General features: G+C 49.8%; 1 protein-coding gene and 1 long non-coding RNA gene across 4 annotated transcripts in view; one reads left to right on the forward strand and one right to left on the reverse strand.

The window, feature by feature from the left end:
• Window positions 1–2,181: 2,181 nt before the first annotated feature.
• Window positions 2,182–5,843, reverse strand: LOC111846758 (uncharacterized). Its single transcript, XR_002838949.2, has 3 exons — window positions 5,704–5,843; window positions 3,419–3,487; window positions 2,182–3,070 (listed from the first exon to the last, which is right to left on the reverse strand). It is a non-coding gene; the product is annotated as an uncharacterized lncRNA (long non-coding RNA).
• LOC111846757 (protein unc-13 homolog C-like) overlaps window positions 5,397–22,787 on the forward strand; it is an 85,228-nt gene continuing 67,837 nt past the window's right edge. For 2 of the 3 annotated variants that reach the window (XM_023817301.2, XM_023817304.2), the window contains exons 1-6: window positions 5,397–6,006; window positions 9,513–12,760; window positions 14,955–14,977; window positions 15,451–15,515; window positions 17,091–17,169; window positions 21,547–21,618. In XM_023817301.2, coding sequence (XP_023673069.2) covers window positions 9,748–12,760; window positions 14,955–14,977; window positions 15,451–15,515; window positions 17,091–17,169; window positions 21,547–21,618 — 3,252 coding nt within the window. In that variant the 5' untranslated portion in view covers window positions 5,397–6,006; window positions 9,513–9,747. The remainder of the gene's footprint in view (window positions 6,007–9,512; window positions 12,761–14,954; window positions 14,978–15,450; window positions 15,516–17,090; window positions 17,170–21,546; window positions 21,619–22,787) is intronic. The other variant, XM_023817302.2, reaches the window with a different exon arrangement.

Below are 22,787 nucleotides of genomic sequence, written 5' to 3' on the forward strand. Positions count from 1 at the left end.
TCTCATGACAGATCAAACTGCACGGGAGCCTCACATCCCAATAGGTTTATACTGTACAGTAGCTGGAGCTTTCTTTGAGATTCCTGAGCTGCGGCCACATGTGGAGCTGGGTCTCAGGGTCCCGCATGCTCAGCTGGTCCTCAGGGTCCCGCATGCTCAGCTGGGCCTCAGGGTCCTGCACGCTCAGCTGGGCCTCAGAGTCCTGCACATTCAGCTGGGTCTCAGTGTCCTGCACATTCAGCTGGGTCTCAGTGTCCTGCACGCTCAGCTGGGTCTCAGAGTCCTGCATGCTCAGCTGGGCCTCAGGGTCCCGTATGCTCAGCTGGGCCTCAGGGTCCTGCACGCTCAGCTGGGTCTCAGTGTCCTGCACGCTCAGCTGGGTCTCAGAGTCCTGCATGCTCAGCTGGGCCTCAGGGTCCCGTATGCTCAGCTGGGCCTCAGGGTCCTGCACGCTCAGCTGGGTCTCAGGGTCCTGCACGCTCAGCTGGGCCTCAGGGTCCTGCACGCTCAGCTGGGCCTCAGGGTCCTGCACGTTCAGCTGGGCCTCAGTGTCCTGCACGCTCAGCTGGGCCTCAGGGTCCTGCACGCTCAGCTGGGTCTCAGTGTCCTGCACATTCAGCTGGGTCTCAGTGTCCTGCACGCTCAGCTGGGTCTCAGGGTCCTGCACGCTCAGCTGGGTCTCAGAGTCCTGCATGCTCAGCTGGGCCTCAGGGTCCTGCACGCTCAGCTGGGTCTCAGTGTCCTGCACGCTCAGCTGGGTCTCAGTGTCCTGCACGCTCAGCTGGGCCTCAGGGTCCAGCATGCTCAGCTGGCTGTCACAGGCTTTTTCATGCAATGATTAGACCTGGATGAACACTAAACTGACAAGTTGATTGCAGTGCTGTCATGCTCCTTATTTTTCTTTTTTATTTGTGTGTGTATGCATGCATGAGCATGTGATGCGACTGTCATTCATCAGCTCTGCTTAATCCACACATGAAGGCTCACCTCTCATTGCTGGCCCCTAATTTGTGGACCACAGAATCAAGCACAGGCATGGAGGAAGCCCCGTGGGGATCTGGATATAGAAACCACAACAAAGCACCATGTTAGTGCTCTCCTCCACAGCATCCTGGGGATAATGATGCTGTTCGGCTGGCTTCCTGTGGTATTCGGCTGGGATGAGCGCACTGGCAGGAAGTGGTTCCCATCTTGCACGGCGACATGCTGAGGCGTCTGATGGGACAGAAGCTATGATTTCTGCTCAAGCTGTGGGAGCGAGAGGAACCACAGAAAAGGGTATATGTTGCTGTTCTTGCTGTTGCTTCTGTGGGTGTTTTCACATATGTCTGCTTAAAAAATTTAAGGCTAAGAAAAGTTCACTTGTTAAGCATATAATTTCATTGTTACCAACCTTAGATTACTACTAGTAATACTAACAGCAACTTCCATACATTTCTGTAACCACTTGTCGTATGCAGGGTTGTGGGGGTGTACAGCCAACGGGCACAAGGCAGGGAATAGCTCAGGTTGGGTGGCCAATCCCATCTCAGGGCAGACACACCAGTCACTTACCAATTAACCTCAGCATGTTTTTGGACTGTGGGGGAAAAACCCAGAGGAAACCCCACGACAACACAGGGAGAACATGCTAACTCACAGAATCATGGCGGACACTCGAATCCAGGTCCTAAAGGTGTGAGGCAACACTGCACCACCGTCCCTCCCCCCTAAGATCACATACAGGGCACTAATTTTGACTACAAAATTGATTATATCTACCACTTTTATGTATCTGGTATCACGATAATGAATTCAGTTCTTGCTTACATTTGGTCATTTTTAATTAAAAATCACCCTGCAGTTATTATCCAGGCTAAACGGTTGGTATGTAGAGACACGGATTAGCCTTCACGTTAGATACTAATAGTTTACATCACCAATAGTCCATGCAAGCCAGTTAAACAGGTGATTAGTGTAGCTTGCAACTTCATCAGTGTTAGACTGTGACTTGTTACAACTGTGGGATGTTTAGTATTTGAATAATGGCACCCAGCTTAAGAGTGACAGTAAATCAAAGCTAAGTTATGGGGCTAAGGGTTTGGCTAATTGGGACAATTTAGCTTCTTGTCACCAGATCTGCAAAAATAATCACAGATGCTGTCTGATGCCCACTCTCAAGTAGTCCCGGGTGGTCTAAGCTTTCCATACGCGGGGTGGGGGGGGGATGGGGGGGGTGTGGGACACCATGAGATGTGGAGACAGAGATTAGCTCCTGGAGACTAGTTATGACATAACGGCATAGCGAGCCGATGAGCCACAGCGTGGCATGTGATTGCCCGGCCTGCCACTGCTGCCCCGTGCCACGGTCGTCCGTGAGACACATCTTCATTTACTAGGCCATCAGCATGTCATTATCGGGCCTGAAAACACGAGCTGAGCGCAGACAGACAGCGGAAAGGCCGCGGAGCTCTTCTCGGATAACGCCGCCCCGCAGACCGCAACTCCAATGGGCCCCGATAAGGCCGACTTATCATAAAAGTGACTTCCTGTGATGGATGAATAGGAAGGTCTGGATGAATGGGAATCCTCAGAGCCGGCAAGGTGCCGTCGGCACTCCTTGTGGTGTCCAAGAGCGTTTTTTTGTCAGGGGGAGGGTGTCTTGAAGATTAGGAATGCAGCTCCTTCAGTCAGTGAAGTCCCCCATACCTGTGGCAGAAATTGGCCTTATGTGACCCCCGCTTCCCCGCCCCGTTTGCGTGTCGCTCCAGGCGATTAAGGGAAGCCCTGTCAGTCAGGGGCTCTCTATTCACATTTCTAAACAGACGTTTCCACAGCTCCTTACGCCGCAAACATGCTACTACCTCATCCTGCTTTCCAACTCAGTGGCACTTCATGTGCTATAACCACACCCGCACACTAGGGGGCACCAGGCTCCCCTATTCATCACACACCCATTTTTTCAATATCTCCTATGAATATGATTTCATGCTCACATGTATATAAACACAACATCCATACGTGTGGGATCCAGCTAACATGCTGCTGCAGGTGGGTGTGATGCTCTGGTCGATGCAAACTCCGTGTGGATCTGAAAACAAAGACCCGAAAAGCTTATTTCCAAAACCCGGGTACCCCAAGACCCCCCCTTACCCCCAGTAGCCAAGCATTCTGAATCACTAAGCCTCTTACTGCCGGTTATTCACTGAGGGCTTAGCTGAGGTACAAGGAGCCAAACACCGTCTTCATAAGTACCACATGTTCTTCATCCATCGCATGCTGGTTGTTGGGACATGCAGAGCGTGGCTGTGAAGGTTTTGCAAGCTGAGGACAGTGAAAGTAGAAGCCGGGAGGCTTTTAGCTGCACTGCAGCAGGGAGTCTGGCACGCAGCAGAAACCACTGGTCCAGCCACGCGGACGTCCCTCGAGAAGCGCTTACCAACTCGTCCGTGCTGAAGCCCCCGTGCAAGAATCGGTGCCCATTTTCCCCGTCTCCCGCCCGCTGACGCTGAGGAGAAGAATGAAGGGAAGCTTTTGTTCCACTTGGCTTGTTTAAATGCCTGATTGTGCTAATTGATTCCTGAAATGAGCTCATTTATCCTCCTCTTGCACCGGAAGGCGTCTCGAAGGCAGCGGCGCTCGGTCGTGACCCGGAGCATCACTAATGCCGCCTCGCGCTCCTTCACGCTCCCAAATAAAAGCTGCCTGCATTACCTGCACTGTGGATTGGCAGTTTAATAGCAGATCATTTTATCCAAAGTCATTTACAAAGGGCACAGTTCATTCCAGCTAACACATCTAAAAACTTAATGAAGCTATTTTAATGTACATTACTTCATTCAGAAATACAACAGCTCTCCCTTCCTTTTTAATGGAATTTAGAATACAAGACTGGTTTAAGTGGGATGGACAAATAGGAACTGAAGGATCTCAAACTGAAAAGCTTCCCCTGGAAGTCTCAACCGCAGGCCTACAGGAGCCTAACCACCATGTTAGGGGTTTCTGACCCACTACTGCATGGACCCCAGTTCATCCCACATACCTGTTCTACTCTTCCATCATTACAGATGTTTTAGCTAATTATATGCTCATCAAGCCGTTGATTAGCTTCGTCAGGCGTTCTACCAAGAGCTGTTCTGCAATGCCACCAATCGCATGCCGTTCTGGTCTGCAGGGCTGCTTCTGAGTGCCAAAGGTCCATGACTGAAATGAACGTGACCAAGAGAGCTCCACCAGAATGGCGTGTCTCCAAAGAGGCTGGATGTTTAGCTAGGCCTGATGGTTCTCTGGCTGTCGCTGTGGCCTGCACAGCGTGACCCCCCCAGTGCACTCAGGCAAAATATAAACAGGGTCTAACCGCCGTTGTGTTCCATTGGCTTTGCACGCGGGCAGATTAATTTGCACGACCGAGGTGTTATTCAGAAGAGGCTCTGAAGAAGGTAAAGGTTGTGTTGACACTTCTATCCTCCCTGACCGTGACTTGAAAGGGGCTGTGATGTAAACAGACGGGAAGAGAGACAGCTGTTGGTCTGTGTGTGGAGTCACCAGCGGCGTAGCTATGCATGGCTTTCTGCGCCCTGCGCAAGATAGACGACAGGCACATATTTTGCATGGATCCCACAATTCAGTGGCATCCAATAATGGAAAAAAAACCCCTCTTTTGGCCAGTAGGTGGTGCACAGTGGCCAGGCATCAGCCTGCCTCACCCACTGATAAAATATAGAAATGGGGAGCTGACAAGGGAGGAAGAGAGAATGAGAGAGAGAGAGGGAGGGAGGGAGAGAGAGAGCGAGAAACCTATCTTCATTGTTAAAGAAAATGCAATTTTGCTTGTGGCCGAGAGAATTCGTTTTTCCGTTTGCTTTTGCCCTGTTTGTTGTCTCGCGTGACGCCTCGCCTGTTTCTTTGTCTCAGAGGGTCACCCAAAATAACACGGGGAGGGTTTTTAAGGGGCGTATTCACACTCTCGTGCCACACAACCAGCAAATTTGCCTTCAGTCCAAGGGCAGTTTCGTCATGCATTCAGCCCCTAGAAATGATCCTGTAAACAGCGTGAATCTGCATGTAACCCTGTATGTGTACAGCTGATGCTTTTAAAACAATTTACAATACTGATACATTACTGTGCATTTCAGTGCTCACATAAAGACAAACAAATTGGTCCAATCAAAAGGCATTTTCCCCTATCAGTACTTTGCTCCTCCATTAAATCTTGCTTTTTAAAATGACCACCATCACCATAGTCGCCACCACTGTCATCTTAAAGAAAATGCATAACATGGTACTAAGTGGCCTAATTGGATGATTTTGTGTGTGAAAAGGAGATGGTAGAGCAAGGGAGGAGAGCGAGTGAGAGAGATGGAGAGAGAGGGAGGGAGGGAGGGAGGAGGTGGGGAGGCGCGGCAGAGACACACACGGAGCACCGCCGCGCGGCAGTACGCCGCCTCAGCTGTCACCTGCAGCCACCTCCACCACCGCCGACCCCAGCTCACCGCGACGGGCGGCACCGTGGAAGCTGAGCCCCCGCCTTCCTCCAGAGAGTGCCCCCACACCACCGCCGCCCGCAGCAGCCCGGAAGAGACACTCCCCACCGGACAGGAGCCGCCGGAGCAGGGGCCGAGCGGAGCAGCAGTCGCGTTCAGCCGTCCCGCGTGCGGTCTAGCCGGTGCCCCCCCCCCCCCCCAGGCGACCAGGGGAGGGAGACAGCGAGAGAGCGGGGCTCACCGGTAGCTCTCCGCACCAGCTGTCATCTGCATTCGCCGGCGAGGCTGCTCACGCCCTGAGAGTGCTGCTGAGGACCGCGCTGGGATTTGCCTGCTCACACACAGCCTGACTGAGCGCCCCGTCTACTCGCGAGCTCCGTCTTCTGGGGGGTGGGACGCTTGTCCCCATATCCACAGCTGGATGGAACCTGCTTACTCTCTCCATCTGCACGCGCTCCCTGTCGATATGATACCCTGAGTGGCTCCCACTGCCGCTACTGGTGGATAAATAAGTTTGCCATTTCGTGGGGAATCACCGACACAGGTAAGTGCTCCGCTGGCGTCCTTCTCCGTGTCTGTGCCTCGCACCTGCCCCTTGCTGCTTTGTCTCTCCATCTGTGCACGAGTGAGTTCTGTGATCTCCATCCGGTCGGAGTGAACATGCGGGCATTGTGGTGGTTCAGGAAATGTGCCTTTTCCATGTGGCCATCGACCAGCTCTGATTGTGTTGCATGGCTTCTTCATTGATATTCATTTCTCATGCAGTGCAGGTCATCACTTGTGTTTTTTTTTTTTTTTGGCAAGATACCTTGCAGATACTTGGTTTCTAAGTCTTTTCCCGAGATGAAATGACTTTGAACAAAGGTGTGAAGAGAGTGTAAAACTGGGACAAATTTGAGGCTTGCCCCAAACACGAGGAAAGGCTACGCATTTTTTTTGGTCCTTCTTCTGACAGCTCTTGGATTTGATTAAATCCCACCCCCTTCCCCGGGTAGATCACACAATTTGTGCGAGCAATCGAGCATGCCCGGCTTAGCACACATCCCAAAATAGCCTTTTCAAACCGCTTGCTGTCAGACCACCCTGACTGCTCTGTAATCAGGCATTCTGAGGAGGGGTCCTTCCTATGCCAGGGGCTGCCCTCTGCTCTGTAAGCCAGCATTCTGAGGAGGGGTCCTTCCTCTGCCAGGGGCTGCCCTCTGCTCTGTAAGCCAGCATTCTGAGGAGGGGTCCTTCCTCTGCCAGGGGCTGCCCTCTGCTCTGTAAGCCAGCATTCTGAGGAGGGGTCCTTCCTATGCCAGGGGCTGCCCTCTGCTCTGTAATCGGGCATTCTGAGGAGGGGTTCTTCCTCTGCCAGGAGCTGCCCTCTGCTCTGTAAGCGGGCATTCTGAGGAGGGGTCCTTCCTATGCCAAGGGCTGCCCTCTGCTCTGTAAGCGGGCATTCTGAGGAGGGGTCCTTCCTCTGCCAGGAGCTGCCCTCTGCTCTGTAAGCGGGCATTCTGAGGAGGGGTCCTTCCTATGCCAAGGGCTGCCCTCTGCTCTGTAAGCGGGCATTCTGAGGAGGGGTCCTTCCTATGCCAAGGGCTGCCCTCTGCTCTGTAAGCGGGCATTCTGAGGAGGGGTCCTTCCTATGCCAAGGGCTGCCCTCTGCTCTGTAAGCCGGCATTCTGAGGAGGGGTCCTTCCTATGCCAGGAGCTGCCCTCTGCTCTGTAAGCCGGCATTCTGAGGAGGGGTCCTTCCTATGCCAGGGGCTGCCCTCTGCTCTGTAAGCCGGCATTCTGAGGAGGGGTCCTTCCTATGCCAGGGGCTGCCCTCTGCTCTGTAAGCCGGCATTCTGAGGAGGGGTCCTTCCTATGCCAGGGGCTGCCCTCTGCTCTGTAAGCCGGCATTCTGAGGAGGGGTCCTTCCTATGCCAGGGGCTGCCCTCTGCTCTGTAAGCCGGCATTCTGAGGAGGGGTCCTTCCTATGCCAAGGGCTGCCCTCTGCCCTGTAAGCGGGCATTCTGAGGAGGGGTCCTTCCTATGCCAGGGGCTCCCCTCTGCCCTGTAAGCGGGCATTCTGAGGAGGGGTCCTTCCTATGCCAGGAGCTGCCCTCTGCTCTGTAAGCCGGCATTCTGAGGAGGGGTCCTTCCTATGCCAGGGGCTGCCCTCTGCTCTGTAAGCCGGCATTCTGAGGAGGGGTCCTTCCTATGCCAGGGGCTGCCCTCTGCTCTGTAAGCCGGCATTCTGAGGAGGGGTCCTTCCTATGCCAGGGGCTGCCCTCTGCTCTGTAAGCCGGCATTCTGAGGAGGGGTCCTTCCTATGCCAGGGGCTGCCCTCTGCTCTGTAAGCCGGCATTCTGAGGAGGGGTCCTTCCTATGCCAAGGGCTGCCCTCTGCCCTGTAAGCGGGCATTCTGAGGAGGGGTCCTTCCTATGCCAGGGGCTCCCCTCTGCCCTGTAAGCGGGCATTCTGAGGAGGGGTCCTTCCTATGCCAGGAGCTGCCCTCTGCTCTGTAAGCGGGCATTCTGAGGAGGGGTCCTTCCTATGCCAGGGGCTCCCCTCTGCCCTGTAAGCGGGCATTCTGAGGAGGGGTCCTTCCTATGCCAGGGGCTGCCCTCTGCTCTGTAAGCCGGCATTCTGAGGAGGGGTCCTTCCTATGCCAGGGGCTGCCCTCTGCTCTGTAAGCGGGCATTCTGAGGAGGGGTCCTTCCTATGCCAGGGGCTGCCCTCTGCTCTGTAAGCCGGCATTCTGAGGAGGGGTCCTTCCTTTACCAGGAGCTGCCCTTTTTCCTCTCCTGACTAATTTGGCACCGGTCTTATAACTTGCACGGAGAGGGATCCACGCAGGTGCTGCCCAGGGTGGTCTTAGCGAAGGCTGGGCGAGGCATGTATCCTGCATGCCAGCTGAAAGATAATTACACAGAAAATAAGAGCTAACTATCCAACCCAATTTCCCGACTCTAATAAGGCATAAATCCTCCAGCAGCACTGAGGACCTTTTACTTGTCTGTTAAATCTCCGTTTTTTCTGCTAGAAAGATCCCCACCACCGTTAGAGTTTCAGCAATTCCAAGCTTTTTCATTTTTTCACGTAGGAGTTTAAAGAAAACAAAATGTATTTTCTTTAGAAAATATGACCTTTGATTCAACTTAACCTGCATGCACCAGTAGCATAATGCAAGGTTTTGTAACAGCCAAACTGTTAAGACATATTTGACAACAAATAAACAAGGGAATGCACACACATTTGCTGCTTGCATGCAAACTAGTGCAGCCGCCCGACTTAATGAGTCTCGGTATCTTAGGGTCCAGCAGCTCTGCCCTTACGAAGTTATATGTTTATAAAAGCCACTGGACCTCAAGTCAGGAGGGAGGGAGCTATGAGGGAAGGGAGCAGACATGGAATATTTACTCATGTGATCGTGTTAAGCGTCTCACACTGGGGATCCCCTTCTAAGATGAGAGGCAGCAAGATCTGCGTTAAGTGCAAACAGCAAACCACGTCTCCTTAAGCGATACGAAGGCCAAACCACGTCCAGTTTGATTTTTGAAGGTGGTGGTTTTCAGGTCAGACACTGTGCTGCATTTCATGTGGTGAATTATGACCGGGCTCCTGCAGTCATTATGACGGGGCCCCTGGGGTCATTATGATGGGGCCCCTGGGGTCATTATGACGGGGCCCCTGGGGTCATTATGACGGGGCCCCTGGGGTCATTATGACGGGGCCCCTGGGGTCATTATGACGGGGCCTCTGGGGTCATTGTGCCACAGCTGAGGTTTGCATGTTGGTCGGAAGCCGCTGGCTGCAGGAGGATCACATTTCATTCAGCTCCTTTTCAGACGTTTGCATGTGCTGTTGTGTGAAAAGCCATTGAAGAGTCATAAGTTCCAGACCTTAATTAGGGTGTAAGTCTTCTTTCACCTCATCTTGAATGTGTGCTGCCTCGTGTGTGATTTTTTTCTCTAAAACCGGTAAAAAACTGTGTGTATATTATTGCTGCTCTGGCTCTTTTTGTGTATCTGCAAGCATACTTTTTGTTTGTATTTAAACCACATTTTTCCTTTGTAGAGCAACGTGACTAGCCATGAGGAAAGCTGTCGATTTTCTGGTATTCTTCGCAGTCCATTGGGATATATAGTATTGGCAGTCTGGCAGGATTACATTTAACAGCCTGCCTGCAAGGACATCGCCTCAGGGTTGCCACCCCCCCCCACTGAAGGGTCCGTGCGCATGCAGCCACGGCTGGAAAGTGCTCCAGTACAGCTCCCCCACTCTCAAAAACTCTGACTACACATTGTCCCCCATGGTTTCTGCCCTAATCCAGAGCCTGCAATCCTATGTTGTAAAGATTTGCAAAGGAATGTTTACAAAGAAATTGGCAGATCCAGTGAAGAAGAGAGAAAGTACAGATTCCAAAAAAGAGCCAAAATTAGCCACTGACTCTCAAGCACGGAATCCAAACTTTTCTACAGCACTGAAAAGCAAAGTCAAAAAAATCTCCAAATGCTCCTCCGTGCGGAATATATCCCTGACAGGCAAGAGGGGTAAAAATATCCCTGCGTCACTATCGCCAACATTTAGTTACCGTGTAGCAATAGCTAACGGACTCCCAACAAACCGATATTCGCTTAACAATGAAAATTTTCCTCAAGACATTTTATCAATTGACAGCAGTTTCTCTGACTCTTTGAGTGACGTAAAACTACGGCGCAGATCTGATGAGCACCAAGCTTTTATGATGCCGGTAAGGAGGAACAGGAAGAGCTTGATCAGTCTGGCTCCCTCCGACGGGAGCTCAGAGGGAGAGCGGGTGGAACGAACCAGCCTGCAGACGCTTCGACTAGGAGCCTTACGCAAACTAAGGAAATGGAAAAAGAGCCAAGAATGTGTTTCTTCTGATGGAGAAGTGAGCAACTGGAGAAAGTCACTAGGCCTTCGGAGTAAGTCCCTGGATAGAGCTGCAAGAAATCAGAAGGCGGCCTCCTTTGAGCCTGCATCCAGCTCGACAGGATGCATCAGCCAGACCCAGGACGTCATGGAGATGATCTTCAAGGAGCTCCAGGGAATCAGTCAGATTGAGACAGAGCTCTCCGAGCTAAGAGGGCACGTTAACGCCTTGAAGAGCTCCATTGATGAGATCTCCAGCAGCGTGGAAGTGGTGCAGACTGAGATCGAACAGTTGCGTTCTGGCTTTGTACAGTCCAGACGGGAGACGCGGGACATACATGACTACGTCAAACAAGTTGGCCAAGATAACAAAGCCACTTTGAAATTTGTCAATGTGCCGGAGGATAAATTGGAAAAAACAGAGAATCTCATTTACCAAATTTTAAAAGAGAAAATGGGCTTCAGTGACCCACAAAAGGTGATAAGGATTGACCTGGCCTATCGTCTGGGGCATCAAAGAGACTGCCCCAGTGCCAAGCCCCGACCAGTTATTGTCATATTCTCTACACCTCAAGACAGGGATTTAGTTTTAAAAAAATGCTACAAGCTGAAAGGCACGGGCATCTCGATCTCCACCGACAGCCTTGCCCGGGAGACGAAAGAGAGGAAAGACAAAGGCATGAGCACCTCACAGACATATGAAAGCATGGACATCAGGGTCTCCACTAAGGAGAAAACCGACCTTGAGGACTGGGACTCCATGGACAGTGATAGGGAGTTTGAGGCTGACCTAAACCGCAACAAATACTCAGTTGTTTCTAAATCATCACATAAGAGTAAATCTGATAAGAAGAAATCCCACCATTCCCACAGCAAATCGGGAGATAGGACAGCACGTTCGGGCCCGGCACCATACGTCGACGACACCTATCAATCAGCTATGTATGAAGATTCGGACAAACAAACAAAACCCTACTACTCTGACCTGACTCCGATTTGGCTTTCTCAGAGCGAGTACTCAACCCCAAAACTAAGTCGCTCTGAATCAGACTGTTCAAAGATGTGCCAGTCATACTCAGAAGATTTTTCTGAGAATCAGTACTACAGCAGGACCAATGGCTGTTCTCTTCTGTCCTCCTCAGACCAGGAGCTTTGGCAAAGGAAGCAGGAGGACATGGCATCCTCTTGGTATGCAAGCCCACCCAATCCAACCCTGAGCCAAGAAAACCAGGCGTACACAGAACCAAACGGGGCAGAGACCACAGAAACAGTAGACAGTGGCGTGAGCAATGGGGTTGTGTGTGTCTCAGCTGACAGAAGCCACTTCAGTGGCTCCCAGCTGTCACTGCAGGGCGATCTGTCACCTTGGAAGGAATGGCCACATCTGGAACAAGGGGCAGATTCGGGGTTGGATGCCTCAACTGAACAGAACATAGTATCAGAGGTCAGCAGCCCATTTGACCTGAGAGTCAGTGCAGGATTCCCCAAAAACATTACTAAGTGCCAAGAAGTGGATTTACAGTTTGAAGGAGAAAATTACATGACTCTGGACAGTACCCCTTCTACGTGTCCTGGCCTCGAGAGTGAAACTGCGAGTCAGCCAGACGCTCAGAGTGATCCGTTTCCTGATATTGACACAAATAACTTCTACATAAATCCCAGCAAGTCCGCAACTATGTATCACAGCCAGAATGAGATCAGACAAGAAAAAACTGAGCAAGTTCCGAGATCATGGCACAGCCGCCTCAGCATAGACCTCACCGATAAAACGTTCAGCTTCCCAACATTTGGATCAACTCTCCAACGGGCTAAATCAGCACTGGAGGTCGTGTGGACCAAGAGCTCACAGAGTGTGAATGCCCCTGAGGAGCCAAGTAACTCCACAATCATGGGGCGGCTCAGGTCATTGTCCCAATCCACGGCGAACGGCTCCAGCACAACCATAAACTCAGATGTGTACACAGAGCCGTTGTACTACAAGGCAGATGAGGAGGACTGTGGTGAGCAGGCCGTGGACAATGAGACGCATTATGTGGAAGTGATGGAGCAGGTGCTGGCCAACCTGGAAAACAGGACAAATGCAAATGAGCCAGAAGAGGAGTATAAAGACTACAGCATTTCTCAGGAGGGAAACTATGTTCTGGAATATGACTGCAGCTTAGATGAGCAGTATGATGATGAATATAGTGAGGGCTGTGATGATAACCCAGCCACAGAAGACAACACTGAATCTGAGGCGATGGCTTACATTGAGGAACCAGAGCAGGCTGAGGACACGGCAGCACAAGAGGATGAAAACCAAAACCTGCCGGCAGCAGCCGTGGTCGAGACCCCTCCGAAAAAGAGGTTACGACCAACGTTCAAGGAAGCGGCCCTGAGAGCTTACAGGAAGCAAATGACAGAGCTGGAGGAGCAGATTCTGGCAGGAGGTAAAAGCTGGTTGCATACTGGTCACATACTGGTCACATATTGGTCACATGCTGCTCACATACAGGTTTTACTATAAATCTGTTCACTAATGTTTCCGAATATGTTCAGAAACAATCACAAAAATCATGCTAAAACAGTTTGTAGACTGAGCTTAAAATGTTGCAATGCAAGCAGATTTTGAACATTTTATTGGAAGTGAGTTTTTAAGACAAACATGGTGGCGAAAATTCATATTCATATTCATGTTTCATTTTAAATGCATCATACTTCAGAGGGAATATTTTTTTGCCTGAGATGAAACCCCAGATTCTGTAGAGTGGAAGCTTCCATTGCAGGCTAACATCAAACAAACAAACAGTTTGTCTAATGTTTTTTTTTCATGTGCTCCATCTGATTCGAGGTGACAAGCAGGATGACTTGAGGCTGTTGGTATCTGACATGTGTGAGCTTTTCACCCTCTACCCCTGGAATGTATGTTTACATATTCAGGTCCTGCTCTTAGCCTGAGAGTCCTCGCCCTCTATTAATCTGATTGGATGCTGCAAAGGTTCCAAGTGACTGTTCTCTCCTCCTAGCGTGGGCAGCGCTGATTGCTACACCATGATGAAGTGTCGTAGTGCAACCGGTGATTCAGATATTGTGGCGATGCATCATTTAACTGGATGCTGAGGTCATCACCGCAGGTGGCCAGACTTCTGGAAGCACCAAGTAAATTATATGGCTTGGCCAGTATCTTAGCGCCCTTCTCACTTCCACTGCGGTGCTGTTGAGGTAGCTTTAAGACGTTTTTCGTGTGAGTGTGTCGGAGTCCGTGTGTGTGTTTGATCACCTACAAAGGCCCAGCCACACAATATCCTAAGTGCAATTTCACCCTCTATTCCTGGATTATCACGTTTGCTGGCATTTTCGTTGTGGCTCTTTTTCACCAAAGTTGAAATCATGCTCACAAAAATCACACATAATGTCGCTGAAGTGTTTTATTGGACCCGACTATTCCCCTTTATATATTTATCCTGGTTTCACTATGCTGACAGTGTGATAAACCATCAGAACAGAGCAATGAGATGATGACACCCTTTGTTTGCTGCAATTATGCCTAGTTTCCCCCTCTGATTCCGGCACAGTCTGCACAGGCTGATCCCTTGACATGAACAATTCATGTACTGAGAAACTCAGGGCCGCAGATGTTGGGGGCATGGCCTGTTTGAATACAGAGAGGCATCGAGCCCCGGGTCATTGGGTTCTGAGGCCCCCCGGCTACCCCACTTGTGGAAACACAAGTGCCCCAGATTGTAGCTCTGGTTTAATATTTAAAAATAGAATCTTGAATGATTTGGGTGATGAGCACGATTTGTGTGAAGAACCTCTTATTGAATCAGATCTGGGGGTGCAAAGGTTCCATGTGTTTTGCACTCATGGAGAACTATATCTATGTGTCTTCCTGGGGGGGGAGGGTTTGCTTTGAAACTCCACACACGCAGAGCTAGCCCAAAGGCACTCTTCCCCCTGTAATTTAATCCAGCTCAATTTGTCAAGTTCAGTCCGTTCTTCAGGGTTTCCCTTATTTCCTGGTCCTTCTCTCTGGTCCTCAGGGAGCCGCTGCGATTTGGCATATTCCTGTTCCAGTGACGCACGTCAGAATTTAGGCTCTTAGAGATTAGAATGCTGTTTGTTAATAGGTCAGTGGTACATGACCCCTCTGTGGTTGGGAAAGTGACACCACAGAAAGATGTACATTATTTTGTAATACAATGAAATTTCACAGTGTTTTATGGTATATCAGGTGTTCTCAGACTAAACGGAGCAGAGTCCTCTGGCACCTGCTGAGCTACATATTGGTCACATTAATTTTCCCGACAGACGTCTGTAGATCTTAGTCTTTATTGCTGCTGATTTTTTCCCCCCGTGATACTTGTTGAGTGTAGCTTTGCATCATGTTACCAGTCAATTATTGTGCTCTGTATTTCTCATGAGCATACAGATTCTGGGGTTTCCAACATATAATCACACAGCACAGGACTGCTGTCAACTGCTATTGAAGTTGGAATGCAGATGAAGGGGAGACCTTGCATTTTATATGGCATACTTAAATTGAAATGTATTTATTTACAACCCGCCTGGCAAACATAACAAAATGCTGCAGTGAAGCTGTAATCACTGTCGCTGACCTCTCTCCCGCTTTTTGTCTTTCAGACCACGCTGCTTTGGATGCACAGGTTTCTCACCGAGCTCTTCTCCTTCCTGTCCTGTCTGCTCCCGTCTGTGTGCCGTTTCATTTCAGTCCTGTCTGGTGTAGTTTGCTGATGTTATCCAAAGCGTCTTCGCACTGTGCATTAAAAAACTGGTGCTTGTGCGCAGTATCAGAAAATTCAAGTTGCTTGTATGAAAATTGCTGCTGTTCTATAAAGGTCAAAATCTCCAAGACCATCCCTAGTTTCTATGAATGAAAATTTCTAAACGGTATATAATAGAAATGCCTATTTGTTCTGTTATTTGATGAATATTTTCCTGTCGTATAAAGCACCCAATTGCTCTTCTTGCCTTTGTTATACATTATCCTGTGTAGAGATCTGTTGTATGTGCATGCTAGCTACAGCAGCATCTCCATGGGAAATTGGTGTCAGGGATGCTAATATGACTTGCTTGTCCGGCTTCTCTGAGGTAACGCTTCACTCTGTGTTGTTCTAAGGCTCGCATTGCCAGCCGCCATGTTCTGGAAACAACAGTAAGCCTTGGGCTTCAGTGTGCTGGAGGGTGAGTAGAAAATACCGCAGACTGGTTTCATTCTCTGTGTAGCTTTTTACTGTAATGAATAATACTGTTCTATCGCAAGTTAAGAAGGGACAGGGGATTTCAGCATACATATTGACTAGATTTCAGACTTTTTTTTTTAGATTTTTGACTAGATAAAACACAATGCTTCATTAAGTCTAATAACAGCAGTCAATAGTTATTCTGTTTTTCTCAAAAGCATTATAAGTTATTGTGGAACTGTATTCTCATTAAAAGTCCAAAATATGAGGTGTAACCATCTATACAGTATTTTCCTAGTAATGTTCTACCAGTAGCAACAGGTTAATAATTAGATAATATTAATAAAATCTCACAGATATGAAAAACAAATATTTGGGTAGCATGCATACATAAGTGTGTCACGTGTTGGACTGGGTTATTGACAATGGTTCACAATAGAAAAGGAGCAGGGCTTTGGGGCTTATTAAACCCAAAAGCCAGTTAATCTCATAAACAGTTTCATGCTGTCCTGCTCTGAGAGACTGTGAGGGATGTATGGGAGACCTCAGCACAGGGACATCTGTGGGGTGCCAAGGGACACGCCGGAGGGATTAGGGACACAGGAACGTCCTGCGTCCAGGCAGTGCCAGGACAAGTGGCTTAGAAATGAGTGCAGCCTCAGTGACAAAGAGAGAAGCCAAAAGTACAGTGCAGACACCCTACTTTGTGCTGGACGGCAAGCGCCTCGATCTGCTGAGACTGATGGAGCCCAGGACAAGGTTAAGTCACCAGAAAAAGCGTGTGGAGATCAGGAAGCCCAGCACACTGTCAGGTAGCAAATGCATATATACATTTCAGAGCAGTGCTTGTAGGCTGTGGTGTGGGGTTTTTTCAGTTTCATCCTTTTTGGCTTTAATTCAATTTTTATATCAATCACTGTGGAGGTGAAGGGCTGTATTTTGAACTGGAGTTCTCTGAAGGTCCAGCTGTATGTCGATAGTGTTTAGCATAGAGTAAAAACAGAGATCTAGAAAGGTAGCTCATTTGGGAAGGAGGGAATGTGGTAGATCTACGTCTTTTATGATCCACTTAATGCCAGGCTTGGTAAATACCGCCCCCTCCATCACCACCACTATGCTTCTCTTCATTTGCATGCACCATCTTCAGTCGGGCAACTGTAACTGAAGCCCTAGAGAAAATGACCAATGGCAAAACTCTTGATTCGTATTCGGAAATGATGCAGGATGTACTCGGCCTGCTGGGGCAAGAACAGGCCCCCACCCCCAAGTCTACACAGGTGTCTGGAGCGCTCGATCTGCGTGGGCCCGTATGCTCCATGGCTTTCCAAATGGAATATCTGGAAGCATCCTACTCAGGAACTTCCAACACTTTTCCTTTTCTTGTGCCATTTTTTCTCCCACAAAAATGGCAATTCCTCCAGCTGTAATTAATTTCTTCTCATTTGGCTGTAACACGTGGTCTTCGAGCAGGACTATAACGTTAAATGATACGCGACACTAGCTATCTGACTAGCTATTTGTTGCTTGTATGATATTGTGTGACATTAATATACTATGAAGCTGCCTCTGTCACTAGGTCAGGGAGCATCCTTTACGGCATCGACAGTATGCCAGATCTGCGCCGGAAGAGGACGGTGCCCATTGTCCGAGACCTGGTAAGTTACCTGTTTCTGCTGGATACTCGTCATTTTCTCCGATTTCCCTTGATATACTGCACCACTGACATGTAGTCCGTGGCGTCTCCCTGTCTCTGAGTCAGGCTCAGCCACAATTCACCTTCACTCACAATCATCCGAAAGTAGCCACCACATTGGATTATACCATTATTTTTAGTGATTTGAAGCACCCTCTATATTATATCGCAAAGGTTCATGTTCTAGCTGTGTAAATTTCTGTGTTGTTTGTTTATGCTACATTGTATCATTTTTGTAACTCTGCTACATTGCTAATAGCTAATTCAAAAACTGCTAAGAATTTTGGCACCGAGCATAATTTTGTGTATGAAGTTATAATAGTGTCATATTTCACCTTATTCACTTACTATACAAACATTTCATGCCATATTTCATTGGCCTATTTATAACTTACAGTTCATTAGGGTCCTATTGCTATATGGTCATATAAATATTGGCTATTTTAACTATAAAAATTTCCATATTGATGCCATACATTTGATGCTTGATAAGTGGATTTTGAAAACTATAAGGAAAAGTTGACGTTGTATTTGTGCATATCTCTCATGAAATTAAAAAACCGACGTTACCTTGGTAAGTACGGGTTATATTTCTGTTTTCGGATCGTTGCATAGATATTTACCATTCCAACATGGTCCCATAACCACTATGGGCGATATTTTTCAGGGAGTTGTCAGATTTCTCTCCAGACATATATCCTGTGAGACGGGCGGCTCGAACAAAACATACGAAATGTTGACAACTCTACCCAAAAATATATGTTGAGGATTTCATTGAAATCTACCAAGGCTTTTGGCTCATGTAAAACATTGCGAGAAAAAGCCTTTGACACCCCCGATGACGTCTTTAAATGCCAGGGTTGAGTCACACCCTCCTCAGCTCATTCTCCCCCCGTGTGAATGGAACACATCCAGCTGCCTGACCGCTTCAGCACTGGGGCTCGGCTCCGCTGGTGATCCAGGGGAGAGGCCCTCATACGGGGGGGCAAGGCTACGTTCACACACAGCCACTGCGGTGTCCTCTTCTGCTTCGGGGGCCATTCAGTGCTCTGCCGGTGACATCTGGAGGGAGCAGCAGATGGGCTCCTGTTCTGATCTCGCGTTGACAATTGTATCTATTTATTTGGCATCCAGAGTGACACGCAAATGAGGCAGATAATAATGAAGACACAGCTCGTAGCTGCATAGCACACCTTTCTGGCTTCTTGGCTGTTGATAGGTGAAAGTATGTGTACCGCCTGTGTTCGCCATTACAAAGCAAAAGCACAGCTGAACAGAAATTTTATCGTTGCTGTTGCTGTTGGGTTAACCTGGGTGAATAATATTTCATAAGCGATGGTTTTACCGCAATGTGTGTTTACGTAGCCTGCCTGACACTGAACGTCCACGTGGAGGTGGGCGTTTTGCACAGTATGACCTTTGACCCCAGATGACCCCTGACTTCAGCCTGGGCCCTGTAATGCCTGCAGCAAGCTCAGCTCCTTGAGTGCATGTTCACTGACCTCACATATATACATGAAGTTCACACACAGTTCACATGTAAACACCCCCAGTGCCCTCTTCGCCCCCCCCCCCACCCACATACATCTCCTTGCTTTAAATGCTCATAGCTTGCCGTGGTTCTTTACCATAGTGTGGCTGAGGGGAGTATGGATGGTAAAGACCAGCCTCGCACTGTCAGCCGTCAATGCCTGCTTCTCCTCTTTGTGGTACGAACCCCAGCCAGGGGTCTCTCTCTTGCCACCTAGAGACAGAGCAAAATTGACCCTGTGACACTAAATGGTGGATCAGCAACATGTCGCTGGCACCCTACTAACAAATCAGTGTTTGTCTCTCCTTGTCTTGTTACCATTAAGCTGTGCAGTATAGACATATTCTACAGTATTACTCCCATGGTTATTAAGCTTATGATTCGGATAGTTAATGCGTGCCTCAGTGGTACCATGCCCAAGGTGAATTCTGGGAAACAAACAGGAGGTATTTTGACGGATTTCGTTCTTTAAATAATCATTAATTTCGCGCATGGCAGCAAAACGCCCATGTGCTCCACACTGAAGCCCCAAGTCTGTGCTGGACAGTTGCCGCCTGTGTATTAAGGTCCACTCGCAATCGCTGCCCACACTGATCTGTTTATTGCTCTTCTTTCCCATCATGCATCTGGGTGTCTCAGGCCTTGGTAAGTGCCGTTTCCTTCACCAAGCTCACACTGCACTGATTGTGGTTTTGCCCATGCAAAGACGGAACCGCGGCCCAGACTGTGAGTCCAAGTGGTGTCCAAGGCAACCTTCACTGGTGGTGTCTTTCCATGGTGGGGGGGTGGTGTTTTGCTAAATCTGCGCCCCTTTAGTAGTATATAATTGCTTATATTACCCTTGCCAGGATCCACCACCCACGCTTCTTTCCAGACCAGTGTTTCCCAACCCGGTCCTCGGGTTTCTGCAGACAGTCCACATTTCTGCTCCTTTCCAAAAACATAGACTGTCTGGGAGGGAGCAAAAACATGGATCTGTGAGTCCCCGAGGACTGGGTTGCCTCTTTCTTTGAAAGGAGCTCAGAGGGATTGTTTTCTTTCAGTTTTTTGGTTATTTGTGCTAAATTTTCAGTGCAATAATATTCCATTTCGATTTGACAGCTCATTTAACAGATGGATTAGCACTTAAACTCAATCGTTCAATATTTAAAGAGAGAATAATCATATGCATATGAACTGATACCCACACAGAAAGCATCTTATCACTGCATTAAAAATAAATACCCAATATTCAACATGAGGCATTACTTAACAAATGGTCTAGTTATGTACTTCTATGTGGTGTCATCAACATGGGTCTTAACCTAAATCTTACATTCCAAAATTATTTATATGAATCTATTTGCATTGTGTTTAATGGTTACATCATGTCCTGCACATCGCTGTGACATCACTAAATCTGTATTCCATGCTTTTTATTCTGCCATTAAACTCTTGGAGACCCTGTTTATGGTCAGACAATAAAAATGCCAGGGGTCTGTAAAAGGGCTGCACTGCGCCAGCTCAGGATTCTCCTCTGGCTGTGAACACTGCCTGGAGTCCCCTGTGCGCCCAGGGAGCAGAGGCAGCCTGGTGTCCCCTGTGCGCCCAGGGAGTGGAGGCAGCCTGGCGTCCCCTGTGCGCCCAGGGAGCAGAGGCAGCCTGGCGTCCCCTGTGCGCCCTGGGAGCGAAGGCAGCCTGGCATCCCCTGTGCGCCCAGGGAGCAGAGGCAGCCTGGCATCCCCTGTGCGCCCTGGGAGCGAAGGCAGCCTGGCATCCCCTGTGCGCCCAGGGAGCAGTGGCAGCCTGGCGTCAGCTGTGTGCCCAGGGAGCAGAGGCAGCCTGGCATCCCCTGTGCGCCCTGGGAGCGAAGGCAGCCTGGCATCCCCTGTGCGCCCAGGGAGCAGAGGCAGCCTGGCATCCCCTGTGCGCCCTGGGAGCGAAGGCAGCCTGGCATCCCCTGTGCGCCCAGGGAGCAGAGGCAGCCTGGCGTCAGCTGTGTGCCCAGGGAGCAGAGGCAGCCTGGCATCCCCTGTGCGCCCTGGGAGCGAAGGCAGCCTGGCATCCCCTGTGCGCCCAGGGAGCAGAGGCAGCCTGGCATCCCCTGTGCGCCCTGGGAGCGAAGGCAGCCTGGCATCCCCTGTGCGCCCAGGGAGCAGAGGCAGCCTGGCGTCCCCTGTGCGCCCAGGGAGCAGAGGCAGCCTGGCATCCCCTGTGCGCCCTGGGAGCGAAGGCAGCCTGGCATCCCCTGTGCGCCCAGGGAGCAGAGGCAGCCTGGAGTCCCCTGTGCGCCCAGGGAGCAGAGGCAGCCTGGCGTCCCCTGTGCGCCCAGGGAGCAGAGGCAGCCTGGCGTCCCCTGTGCGCCCTGGGAGCGGAGGCAGCCTGGCGTCAGCTGTGTGCCCAGGGAGCAGAGGCAGCCTGGCGTCCCCTGTGTGCCCAGGGAGCAGAGGCAGCCTGGCGTCCCCTGTGGGCCCAGGGAGCAGAGGCAGCCTGGCGTCAGCTGTGCGCCCAGGGAGCAGAGGCAGCCTGGCGTCCCCTGTGCGCCCAGGGGGCGAAGGCAGATCAAATAAATGATGGATTTTCAGGGAGGGCGTGGTGCTGGCGTCCCAGACAAACCTGGGTTGATCCCTTTCGGTTGTTGATATTGCTCTCAAGGCCAACAAAAGGAAATAATCTGTATACAATCAGTCCCACAGTAAAAAAAAAAATTACGACCTCCAAATCTTTATTAGCTATTCGGTCTAGTTTTCAATGCGGCTGGTTTTTCATGCACTTTTCATTTATGAAGATGAGCTTTCCAGAAACGGCCTCCTTCTTTGTTTCCTTCAGACCCTAACTGCTCGAAAGGCAGGCATCTCCTTCGCTCTGGTGACCAGATCCACACTCAGCAATGAAGACCTGGTAAGTGTCAACCATTCCTACCATCGACTGTCCAGGCTGACTAATGTAAGCGGTCCTGAATTTTAATAAGCTACAAGCTCTTCGTTAAACCAGCTCACACTGATGAATCCACTGACCCCAGAGAGATTTGAACCAAAGACCTTCTGACCCAGTTTCTCAAGAAATATTCACAGGCTGCATATTATGGCAGTTAGTGTAATGCTAGGCATTGTTTATTGGTCAGATAGCACGCGCAGCGGCTCAGGGAGCCTGTCACTATTAGCAGGCCGCAGAGTGTAAATAACGGCTAGAACACAAGCACCTGTAGGCGGCGCGGTGTGGCCCGGCTTCCCGGCGGAGGGGGAGTTAACGAGGACCGCCTCATGTCATTAGATAACACTACTGCAAGGACCCAGAAATTCTGCAGGAATCCAGCGCCACAAAAAAAACGAGCACAACAAATTAGGAAGTTAATAAATGGACGGTTCCGCAAAGCCTCATTTATCTTCCGGAGAATTCCGTCTCCAGCCTATTGTCCGTAGGGAATCGGGCCGGCTGATCCTGCTTCAGAAGTGCGCTCCCAAAGCTCAGTCCACTGCCAGCATCACTCTTAGGTCTGCTCCTCCTGTGGACATCTGCAGATAGAGGAACACCTTAATCAATGGAAAGAGATTGATTAGGAGATCCAGTCCTACGGCCTCACAGTCGTCCTTTTAACTTTGAGTAACAGATAAAAGCCAGTAGCACTTTTTTCCCCGTCACTTGCAAAGCATCACCCATCTGCGCTGTATGAATCTTCAGGGCTCACTCCCTGCTTTTTGGCTGCCTGTCTCTCCCTGAGGCCTGTTTCGCCCCGCTGTGTCCTAGGAGTATTTGATGAGTATGCATTCTTATTAAATCGTATTTAATCTCATTTAATCAGGTGTACTTAAAGGCCTAAACAGACACAGGCATGAACCGTGTATGATCCACGTGATCCGATACTTCAAGCCCGGCTTTACACAAATCTCTGGTGGTCAGTCTCAGTTGCTTCCCCCCCTTGCTCCAGGTCTGACACAGACTCTTCTGATGCTTAGAGGGTGATGCTTTCAGTCACATGACAGGGCTGTCTACTAGGTGTCTATGGCCAACTTAGCAGATGCAGAACTCGCCTGTAATCACGAAAAGCTACAGAAATGTACGAGGTCTTT

Source organism: Paramormyrops kingsleyae, chromosome 13, assembly GCF_048594095.1.
Source record: "Paramormyrops kingsleyae isolate MSU_618 chromosome 13, PKINGS_0.4, whole genome shotgun sequence".
Taxonomy (NCBI): domain Eukaryota; kingdom Metazoa; phylum Chordata; class Actinopteri; order Osteoglossiformes; family Mormyridae; genus Paramormyrops; species Paramormyrops kingsleyae.